We start from the raw sequence: 12035 nt of genomic DNA on the forward strand, positions 1-12035 counted from the left end.
TGTGCTTACTTCCTGGCGGCCCTCCACTCCAGATCCTGAGTGACCAGGTCCCCTATCTGCTCCCTGGCCCTGACTTGGTCACCTGCCCTCCAAGTTCCCAGGGCTACTTGCCAGCTCCCTGGAACCCTGGGTGACTGAAGGATTTGAGTGACAGGGGCCACCTGGCCAGCTGACCCCCAGCCCTCCGTCTCTGGGTCCCCTTAGACAGGGACGAGTGTGCGGAGAACGTGGACCTTTGCGAGAACGGGCAGTGTCTCAATGCCCCCGGGGGGTACCGCTGTGAATGCGAGATGGGCTTCAACCCCACAGAGGACCAGCACGCCTGCCAGGGTGAGGTCTGGGGCTGCCGGGGTGTGGGCGGGTCCCTGGAGCCGCTGGCACTGGGAGTGACAGGAGCAGGATGCCAGGTGGGCTGGGCTGCGCTGAGCTGGGGTCTCCCCCCAGATGTGGACGAGTGTGTTCTCGGGAACCTGTGCGTGTTCGGGAGCTGTGAGAACCTGCCAGGCATGTTCCGCTGCGTCTGCGATGAGGGCTATGAGCTGGACCGCGGAGGCGGCAACTGCACAGGTGTGGGGTCTGTGGGGCTGGGGAGGGGGGGTGCGGCTCACTCCCTCACTGCCCACAGATCTCTTCTCACGTGTCCTCTCATGGAGGCGGCCTTGTGTGACCCCCGTCTCCAGTAGTGCTCCTGCCCCATTAACCTTCATCATCCTCATTTATCACCCCCTGAATAAATGCAGTGGATCAACAAAGTCGAGCTCCCTCCACCACAACCATCAAAATGGTCTCCCACCTGTGTGTCCCAAACAGGGTTCGGCAGTAAATATTTTCAGGTTTCGGCCATACAGTCTCTGCCCTGTTGCTCGGAAACAGACACAGGCAATAAGTGAATGAATGAGCGTGCCTGTGTGCCAATAAAACTTTATTCACACAAACAGATAGGGGGCCAGATTTGGCCCACAGGTTGTAGTCCGCCAGCCCCTGGCTCAAAACGTCCTGAATGTTGCTTTTTGTAGGTTCGCTCGTGGAATCTGGGGCAGGGAGAGCTGTCAAGGGCAAACCTCCAGGCCAAGTAGAACGGAGCAGGGGAGGGCGTGGGGTCACCTGGGACAGGGCAGACCCCAGAGGCTGCTGTCCCATCAGGCTTTCTTCCCGGGGGAGGATGTGACCTTGCCCCTAAGCCTGGCCCCCAACAGCCAGGGCTTGACTCCCTGAGAAGAAGGCAGGAGGGAAGCGGGTCAAGGGAGGGCTCCCTGCTGACGGTGCCCCCACCCTACAGATGTGAATGAGTGTGCAGACCCCGTGAACTGCATCAACGGCCTGTGTGTCAACACCCCCGGCAGCTACCTCTGCAACTGTCCCCAGGATTTTGAGCTGAACCCCAGCGGGGTGGGCTGCGTGGGTGAGCGCACACTCCACTCTGGGTGGGGTTTTGGGGTCAGTGGGCTGGATGGGACCATAGCCTGGGTCACCCAGATCCACCTGTTCCTGACACACAGGCCCTTGGCCAGAGTGATCATCCCGATCGTCTGTTGAGATACAGCCTTCTGCTCTAGACAGACAGACGCATAGAGTCACACGTGCACACAGAAATATGCATGCACACAATTCAACAGTCACACACAGAGGCACCCATGCACACACAGACACACACAGAGTAACACACAGTTACACATACACAGAAGTGCAAACACACACACACATACACACACACCATTTCTCCCCCACCACTTGCTAACCATCCCTTTCTGCCTCTTAAGACACCCGGGTCGGGAACTGTTTCCTGGACACACAGGACCGAGGGGACGGTGGCATTTCCTGCAGTGTGGAGATTGGGGTTGGCGTCACCCGAGCATCCTGCTGTTGCTCCCTGGGACGGGCCTGGGGCAACCCCTGTGAGCTGTGCCCGCTGGCCAATACCAGTGAGTCCCTGGGGGAGTGGGGGCGGGGGAAGGCAGAGACCTAGCCCTGGTTCAGGCTCCCGCAGGGCTTAGTGGGTCATCTCTGCTAAGGGAGGGACACTGGGAACCAGAGAGGGAGAAGGGCTCGCCCTGGGTCACACAGCATATTCTCAGCAGTTCATCATCTAGGTCTCTCCCCAAAGTCTCCTTCTGCCATCTCTTCCTGCAAATTCTTTGTGTGTTTATATTCACTTGCTCACTCAGTCAATCAACAAACATTGAGCATTCCTCTGTGTCCTGTCGTAGGGGTGGGGACCTAGAGAAGGATGGACTGCAACCGCTGCACACTGCCCCTTACCCGTAAACCAACAGTCCCTGGACTGTTGAGAGTGGAACTATCCTAAGGGCCTGTTTGAGGCGTAGTGATGGGTCAGGAGGAAGCCATGGAGAGGCAGGGGGTAAGGGAAGCCTTTCCAACATAGGGACTTGAATGAGGTTTTGAAGGATGTGTAGGAGTTTTCCAGGCAGAGTAGGGGAAAGGGTGAGGGGTGCAGTGGGAAGAGCATGTGCAGAGTCGTCAGGTGTGAAGTAGGGAGGCAGCTGTCCACCTATTCAGGTGTGTGTGTGTGTACATCCAGGGTCTTCCCTTCATGGGGGAAACCTGTGGTCACACTAGGGTCTGGTTTTGGATCACAAAGAATCCCTCCCTACCCCCAGCTACTACCACAAGATCCATCTGCTCACATGTTGAACTGTGAGCACATGTTTATACACACACGCACACACTGGATCCTCCAGGATTGGATCAATGTCTCTGGCCCCAAGAGGCTGAGGAGGTAGGGGATGTAGTTTCTGTGCTAAAGGGATGCAAGGCCCACTCTTGAGCCCTTTCTAGGGGACCTCCCCTCCCTTGCTTCCCCTGAGCTTTGCCCAAATGCCCCATCCCACAGCCCCTCACAAGCACCTCTTTCCCTTGCAGCTGAGTACAGAACCCTGTGCCCAGGGGGTGAGGGCTTCCGGCCCAATCCCATCACCGTCATTCTGGAAGGTGAGTTCCTGGTAGACCATCCACTGATTGACCTTCCTCTCATTCCCCCCTCAGCGAGGAGCAGAGTTGGGCAGCTTTGGGGTTGGGGACAGATCCTCTCAGCCATCTCCTCTTCTACCTGTTGGTTTATTGATTCATTCTTCTATCCACCCCCATCCACCCATCGATCCATTCCCCTCTCATCTACCCACCCATACATCCATTCCCTATTTATCCATTCTTCCTTCCTTCTTTCCTTCCATCCATTCATCCATCCATCCATCCATATATATAAGTACGTTCATCCATCTACTCACCTACCCACCCACCCATCCATCCACTCATTTATCTTTTCGTCCATTGACCCATTTGCTTATTCACCCATCTAGCACTTTTCATATCCACCCATCCACACATCCATCCTCCCATATCCATCCATCCACCCATCCATCCATTCCATCCACCCATCCATCCATCATTCCATCCATCCATCCACCCATCCATCCATCATTCCATCCACCCACCCACCCATCCACCCATCCACCCACCCACCCACCCACCCATCCATCCATCCATCCATCATTCCATCCATTCATTCATCCATCCATCCATCCATCTATCTATCCTTCTATCCATGGGGGTAATGAGATTGGAGAATTCCATCAAGATGGAACTTTGTGATGGATGGATAGATGAAAGGATGTTCTATCCAATGAAGGGAAAGAGGATGAATTCAGGGTGACATTGACCCAGGAGAGTCTGGGTGCAGCCTCCAAATATCTAACAGCTCTTGGGTATTCTTTTTTTTTAATTAATTTATTTTATTTTTGGCTGCGTTGGGTCTTCATTGCTGCACGTGGGCTTTCTCTAGTTGCGGCAGGCGGGGGCTACTTTTCACTGCAGTCTGCTTGCTTCTCATTGTGGTGGCTTCTCTTGTTGTGGAGCACGGGTTCGCAGTGCGTGGGCTTCAGTAGTTGTGGCTCGTGTGCTCTAGAGCACAGGCTCAGTAGTTGTGGTGCGTGGGCTCAGTTGCTCCATGGCATGTGGGATCTTCCCAGCCCAGGGATCGAACCCATGTACCCCGCATTGGCAGGCGGATTCTTAACCACTCCGCCACCAGGGAAGTCCCTGAGTATTCTTAAAGAAGCAGGACTGACTCTCCAGGACCCTGGAGAGCCCAGGGCAAGGCGTGGGTGTCCCCCAAGTCCTCTGCTTGGATTTACCTTCCAATCACAGCTTCCTCACTTCCTGACAGACATTGATGAATGCCAGGAGCTGCCAGGGCTGTGCCAGGGGGGCAACTGTGTCAACACCTTCGGCAGCTTCCAGTGCGAGTGTCCACCTGGCTACCACCTCAATGAGGACACCCGCATCTGTGAGGGTGAGCTTGAACCCACCCCATCCTCCCTGCCTTCCTGCTCAGCCTCACCTCCTTTTCAGGTACTGGGGCCTCACATGCCCCTCGGAGTCTGCTCACCTGCTTTGCTGCCTGGGGCCCATTGGAAGGGTTGGGAAGGCTTCCTCGGAATGTCCCAATCTACCGTCTGCTCCGCTGCCCCCTCCCCGTATCCCCATTGCCTGACCTCCAGCCTCCTTCCCACTCAGAAATGACCTGGCTTTATCTCAGCAGCCATGCCCTTCTTCCTTTGATCAAAAGCTGAACAAGGCCCAGAGCTAAGAAGGGGAAGGGAAAGACACCAAAGGAACAGCCATACCTTTCCTTTTCACTTGTCTCCTTACTGTTATCTTTTGCATCTTAGTAACAATGAACAGTTAACTGGTGTCTGTGGTTGCATGTCACCACGGTGCTGAGCATCTGCATTTGTCATTCGTTCATTCACCAAAACAGCCTCATGAGAAAGATGTTCCTATTATGACCCCATTTTTCAGATGCAGAAACTAAGGCTCAAGGGGGTTAAGTCACTTGAGAGGTACCAGCTAGTAAGTGACTGAAACTGGCTTTGAGCCCAGCCATTCTTATCCTTGAATCTGAGCTCTTTTGATGCAATATATGAAATTCATTCCTTCATTCATCCATGCATCCATCCATCCATCTGTCCACCAATCCATTCTTTTGTTTTTTTTTTTTTTTTTTTTTTTTTTTTTTTTTTCTTTTTGCGGTATGCGGGCCTCTCACTGTTGTGGCCTCTCCCGTTGCGGAGCACAGGCTCCGGATGCGCAGGCCCAGCGGCCATGGCTCACGGGCCCAGCCGCTCCGCGGCATATGGGATCCTCCCAGACCGGGGCACGAACCCGTATCCCCTGCATCGGCAGGCGGACTCTCAACCACTGCGCCACCAGGGAGGCCCCACCAATCCATTCTTTTTCTTCTTTTCAACAATATTAACTGAGCACCTGCATGCAACCAGACACTGACATCAGCACACGAGGACAGTAGATGTTTCACTCTGATCAGCACTCTTTAGAAACTCAAGGAGATGGCGAAAGGAGGGAGAGATCTAAGATTGAAAGCCCAATTTCCTTTCTACATGGAGGTGGGAGCTTTCAAACAAGAGTCAGAACCCAAAATGCTTGAAAAATATCTCATCCCTCCCTGCCTCCCCTATTCCCTAGACTCTCAAGGGAAAAAGGGAAAAGTCCTGTCATCAGATATGGCCCTGTGCTGCATTTCTTGACTGTCACAGGGCAGGGAGACTTCAACCTGAATGTTAACCTTGGCTGTGGAGCCTCGCAGGGCCAGTTTGTGCCCTTGAGGGCTGCAGGCTTGCAGCATTTCCCAGCTTTCAGACTCAAGGGCCCTGTACTCCAAAGGGTGCCATTCCCCCACCCCTCCCACCCCCGCTTAGTTTAATGCTCTGCTGTCGCCATCTTGAAATTCTTCATATACTTTGCACTGGACAAATTCTGTAGCCAGTCCTTATCAAACATTTTGTCTAACTCCTAGAATCACTAAGTCATATGGTAATTCTATGTTTGACTTTTTGAGGAACTGCCAAACTGTTTTCCACAGCAGCTGCACCATTTTGCAGTTTCACCAGCAACATAAGAGGGTTCTAGTTTCTCCACATCGTTATCAACACTTGTTATTTTCCATTGTTTAAAATATTATCCTAGTGGGTGTGAAATGGTATCTCATTGTGGTTTTGATTTGTATTTTCCTAATGACTAATGAGGTTGAGTACCTTTGGAGAAATGTCTATTTAGGTCTTTTGTCCATTTTAAAATTGGATTGTTTGCCTTTCTGTTGTTGAATTGTGAGAATTCTTTATATATACTGGATATAAGACTCCCATCGGATATGTGATTTGCAAAGAGTTTCTCCAGTTCTGTGGGTTGTCTTTTCACTTTCTCGATGGTGTCTGCTGATGCACAACAGGTTTAAATTTTGATGAAATCCAATTTATCTGGGTTTTTTTTTTCCTTTTGTGGGTTGTGCTTTTGGTGTCATATCTAAGAATCCATTGCTAAACACAAGGTCATTAAGGTTTACCCCTATGTTTTCTTCTAAGAGTTTTATAGTTTTAGCTCTCATGTTTAGGTCTTCTATTTTGAGTTAATTTTTGTATATGGTGTGAGCTAGGGATACAACTTCATTCTTTTGCCTGTTGGTATCCAATTGTCCCAGCACCATTTGCTGAAGAGACTTTTCTTTCTGCACTTTGTTGCAAATCAATTGACTGTAGATGTCTTGGTTTGTTTCTGGTCTCTAAATTCTATTCCACTGATTTATAGTTCTATCCTCATGCCAGTACCACTCTGTTTTGATTACTATAGCATTGTAAGTAGGTTTTGAAATGGGGAAGTATGATTCCTCCAACTTTTTTTTCTTTTCTCAAGATTATTTTGGCTGTTTGGGGTCCCTTACAATTTCATATGAATGTTAGGATCAGCTTTTCCATTTCTGCCAAAAAAAAGAGAAGTCACTGGGATTTTGATGGGAATTACATTGAATTTATAGATCACTTTAGGGAGTATTGCCATTTTAACAATAATGAGTCTTTTAATCCATGTACACAGGATGTCTTTCCATTTATTTAGGTCTTCTCTAATTTTTTTCAGAAATGTTTTATAGTTTTCTGTGTACAAGTCTTTCACCTCTTGGGTTGAATTTATTCTTAAGTATTTAATCTTTTGGATTCTATTATAATTGGAATTATTTTCTTAATTTCCTTTTCAATTGCTTTTTGGTAGTTTGTAGAAATACAACTGAAATTTCTATGTCAGTGTGTTGATCTTGCATTCTGCGTTGTGCCCACTTCATTTATTAGCTCTAATAGTTTTCATTCTGTGGATTCTCTAGGATATTTTATATATCAGATCCCCTGGGTTTGTAAGTTTTTGACTGGATTCCTGAGTTCCTCAAAAGTTAATTTTGTCAGTTTTTGCTCAGCTCAATAGTTGTTTTTGTGGAGGAATAAAGCTCTGACATTCCCTATTCTGCCATTTTTGGAAATGTCACCCCTAGCTTGCTAATATTCCACCACCTGTTTTTGTATAGCCCACTAAGAATGCTTTTCACATTTTTAGGTTATTGGAAAAAATCAAAAGGAGAATAATACTTTGTGCCGCATGAAAATGACATGAAATCCACATTTCAGTGGCCATAAATCAAGTTTTATTGGGGCACAGCATGCTAGTTTGTTTACCCATTGTTTATGGCTGGCTGCTTTCACGCTACCATGGCAAAGTGAATAGCTCATCAGAGACCATTGTTTGGCTCGCAAAACTGAAGAAAACATTTACTGCCAGCCCTTTACAGAAAATGTGTGCTGCTTCTGGACTAAGGGATCAGTCAGATTGAGAATCAACTTTTTTCTTTCAAGAATATTTTATTCATAGGGCTCTTGCTCCCTATTGCATCACACTGAGAAGCACATGATTGCCCCACTCTTGGTGATAATATCATTAATTCATGAGCTCAGGTCATATTTTTTCTTAATAGAAGTGGGATCATAATAAACTTTTTTCCCCACCTAACACTGTGCCATATCTTTACACATCACTAAGATGTCTGTGCATTTTAACCTCATCTTGAAACTAAACTCAACCGCATAGCGAAGTGGCCCTAGCAGACCTGGGGTGAGGAATTATCCAGACAATTCCTGGATGCAGACAATTCCTCCCTCCCCCTGCAGACATTGATGAATGCTCTGCACACTCGGGCATCTGTGGCCCTGGTACGTGCTACAACACTCTGGGGAACTACACTTGTGTCTGCCCAGCGGAATACCTGCAAGTCAACGGTGGCAACAACTGCATGGGTACGAAGTGTGATGATGGGGGAGCCCAGCAGTTGTGGAAAAAGCACTCGGGTGTGGGAGGGGCTTCTGGGAGTCCCCAAGCCTTGGAAGAGTGTGGAGAGGCATGTTTGTGGGAGGAGAGAGGGAGGGTGAGTGTATTTGAGATGCTGGTATGCAGCAGTGAACAAGGCTGCAGGGCTCAGGGACCCAGGGCTGCTGTGTATGGTTGTCCAGGTTGTGCACTGCCCGAGAAAAGCTAAATGTGAAGGGCACCCTCATGTGTGTTGGGGAGAAGTCAAGCCAGTAATTTCCAAATGGATTTGTGAATGAGTTCCTATCTTTCTGGCTCTCTTCCTCTGGTGTCTCTTGCCTGCATCCTTCACCCCAACCCAACTGCAGACATGAGGAAGAGTGTCTGCTTCCGGCACTATAACGGTACGTGTCTGAATGAGCTGACCTTTAACGTGACCCGGAAGATGTGCTGCTGTTCTTACAACATTGGCCAGGCCTGGAATAGACCCTGCGAGGCCTGCCCAACTCCTGCCAGCTGTAAGTGCCCCTCCCTGGCCTTCATTCCAGCTTGGCCCTTTTAAATGCAGTGTTTAATGAGGCACACCACACTTAGGACTCCCAGATGAGTCTGTGTTGTTTTGATGAGAGCTGAAGAGTTGAAGTTCCATCCCAATCAATGTATGGAAAAATCAATACTTTCAAGTAGGGCAAGGCATCCTTCTATTTCACAGACTCGAGGAATTCAGGATGGATCAGTGAGGCTTTCTTTTGTGCTAAAGAACCTTGAACACTCACAGATTATTTGGTGGGGGGGTGGTCAGCGAGTGAGTGCCTAGGGCCAGAGAGAAAAGCACAGCTGGTTAGAGGCACCAGGGCCCCATGAGCTGCGGGCGGAGCAAGCTTGCAGAAGCTCTGGGGAGGATTACAGAAATGTCGGTCAGGATGGAGAAAGGTATTCCAGGCAAGGAACAGCAGGAGCAAAGTCCTGAAAGAAGGACTGAGCAGAAGACCTTTTTGGCAGTTGGGATGAGACCTATTAGGATGATCTAGCAACCAGCCCAGGCATGAGAAAGAGCTGCAGGAATGGAGTGGTGAGTAGAGAGGATAACTAGGGGGTTACAAGTGTAGTAGTGCTATGGACTGAATGTTTGAGTTCCCGCAAAATTCATATGTTGGAGCCCTAACCCCCAGTGTGATGGCATTTGGAGGTGGAGCCTTTGGGAGTTAATTAGGTCATGTGGATGGAGCCCTCTAAATGGGATTAGTGCCCGTATAAGAAGAGACACAAGAAAGGTTCTCTCTTTGCCACGTGAAGACACAGCAAGAAGACAGACAGGAAGAGTTCTCAGCAAACACCAGATCTGCCAGTGCCTTGATCTTGGACTTCCCAGCCTGCAGAACTGTGAGAAGTAAACGTTTGTTATTGAAGCCATCCGGTTCATGGTATTTCCTTATAGCAGCCTGAACTAAGACAATTAGTTTCCTAGGGTTGTGGCAAGAAATACCACAAACTTGGTGGCTTAAGAAAAAAAAGAACACCAGAAACGTATTTTCTCACAGTCTTGGAGGCTAGACGTCATAAATCAAGGTGTGGGCAGGGTCACGCTTTCTTCAGAGGCTCTAGGGATGAATTCTTACTTGCTTCGTCCAGTTTCTGGTGGCTCCAGGCATTCTTTGGTGTTGCTTGACTTGTACCTGCATCTCCTCCATCTCTGCCTTCAACTCATATGGCTTCTCCCTGTGTCTCCACATGTCTCTTCATTTCTTATAAGGACACCAATCATTGCATTAGGGCTACTCTGATCCAGGATGACTTTAACTTGATTGTATCTGCAAAGACCCTATTTCCCTCACATTCAGAGGGTCTGGGTAGACATGAACTTTGGGGGTGGAGGATCGTTGTTCAACCCAGTGTAGTGCTATGAGAAGGGGTCATTACTGGCTGTCTGAGTGCTGGGCCCTGTTCTGGGTTCTAGGAAATAAGAATAAGATAGACCCAAGCTGTGCAGTCTGGGAGGAAACTGCAGACAGCCAAGTCTGGTCATGAGATTGTCAAGACAGATCAAATGTCACTCACAAATTATGTGCTGGGAGTTAGGTACCTACCTGAATCTTACTCACCTGAATCTGAGGTACAGGTTGAATATGATGAGACAGAAGTCCACACTAGGCATAGGGGCCACTGAGATTGGTCTGTTCTCATCATGATACAGGCAGAAGAGCAAGTGAGGAGCAGGGCAGGGACCTGGGGAAAGGTGGCGCTGCCCAAATGCCTGCCCATGTCTGTCAGGTGGGTCCAGGGACACCCACCCACCTGGGGATCTAGGTCGGGCAAGCAGCATCTTGGTGTCAGCAGTGGGATACAGTCAGAGAGTGAATTGCCCTGGAAGAACCAAAGGATGGCGTCATCAGCTGTCCAGGGCCAGAGTGGTGGGCTGCCCTGAGTCCCCAAGGTTGAAGTGGACTATGCTAGGGAACAGCAAAGGGAACAGCATATGCAAAGTTCCGGTAGCATGACAGAGCAGGACACGTCCAGACATGGAATGAAATCATATAACAGAAGGGCAGGAGATGCTGTTGGAGGAAAGGTGGGGCTGAGGGTGAAGGTTCTTGAGGTCCAGACTGAACAGTGTGCATTTTTTTTTTTTTTTTTTTTGCGGTAGGCGGGCCTCTCACTGTTGGGGCCTCTCCCCTTGCGGAGCACAGGCTCCGGACGCGCAGGCTCAGCGGCCATGGCTCACGGGCCTAGCCGCTCTGCGGCATGTGGGATCTTCCCAGACCGGGGCACGAACCCGTGTCCCCTGCATCGGCAGGCGGACTCTCAACCACTGCGTCACCAGGGAAGCCCCAGTCTGCATTTTATAGTGAGGACAGTGGGGTGTGGCTGGTGGCACTCATGCAGGGAAGAGATGAGGGAGGTCATGTCTATGTGTTAGAAGATCACACCGCACAGGTGAATGGCACCCGTAACCCTCCCAGTGCTGGTCAGAGTGGAGGGAGGGAGAGGGACTAGTTATCAGAGGCTGGGTGAGCACTGGGCTACAGGGGTGGACAAGCTGATCAGAGGAGGAGGAGGTGTCCTCCCAGGGAGGCTGCAACCCCAGTGCCCTGCCTTCCCCATTCTCCTTTGCCCAGTGGATTACCAGATCCTGTGTGGAAACCAGGTTCCCGGGTTCGTCATTGACATCCACACGGGGAAGCCCCTCGGTGAGTGACCCCCACCCTCCTGCCTGTAGCCCCAGGTCACTCTGTGCCCAGAGCCCTGCCCCCTCTCTTCTCCTCCCCCGACAGCCCTTTCCCTTCCACCCTCCCCCACCCCACACCCTCACTCCTCCAACTCCCCAGGCCAGGAATCCTGCCCCTTTTTTAAAAAAAGCAATGAGAGTATTTTTATTAAATTGTTACTCATTTTTTAAAAATTCTGTAAAAATACACATAACATTTACCATTTTAACCATTTTTATGTGTCCAGTTCAGTGGCATTAAGTACATTCACACTGTTGTACAGCATCCCCACCATCCATCTCCAGAACTCTTCATCTTCCCAAACTGAAACTCTGTCCCCATGAAACACTAACTCCCATCCCCCTCCCCCAGCTCCTGGGAACCCCCATTCTACTTTCTGTCTGTAAATCTGACCTCATAGAAACAGATGCATACAGTATTTGTCCTTTGGTGTCTGTCTTGTTTCACTCAGCATAATGCCCCCAAGGTTCATCCGTGTTGCAATGCGGAGCGGAACACTCCCTTTTTAAGTTAAATGAGGTTTTGTACAATTTAATACCTGAATGCCAAATTTCAGCCATGCGGTGTTTCACTGATGAACTTATTTTCAGTTGTTTTCATTCCACGGTTGTATTCTCCTTATTTTCAACAATTGGAACAGAGCAGATA

General features: G+C 49.6%; 1 protein-coding gene across 1 annotated transcript in view; it reads left to right on the forward strand.

Moving 5' to 3' along the window:
* Positions 1-12035, forward strand: part of FBN3 (fibrillin 3) — a 60096-nt gene that overhangs the window by 25159 nt on the left and 22902 nt on the right. Inside the window, exons 36-44 of the mRNA XM_060094481.1 lie at positions 205-330; positions 445-567; positions 1280-1402; positions 1761-1922; positions 2881-2949; positions 4184-4309; positions 8025-8150; positions 8529-8678; positions 11277-11348. Coding sequence (XP_059950464.1) covers positions 205-330; positions 445-567; positions 1280-1402; positions 1761-1922; positions 2881-2949; positions 4184-4309; positions 8025-8150; positions 8529-8678; positions 11277-11348 — 1077 coding nt within the window. The remainder of the gene's footprint in view (positions 1-204; positions 331-444; positions 568-1279; positions 1403-1760; positions 1923-2880; positions 2950-4183; positions 4310-8024; positions 8151-8528; positions 8679-11276; positions 11349-12035) is intronic.

Source organism: Mesoplodon densirostris, chromosome 3 (assembly GCF_025265405.1).
Source record: "Mesoplodon densirostris isolate mMesDen1 chromosome 3, mMesDen1 primary haplotype, whole genome shotgun sequence".
NCBI classification, from domain to species: Eukaryota; Metazoa; Chordata; class Mammalia; order Artiodactyla; family Ziphiidae; genus Mesoplodon; species Mesoplodon densirostris.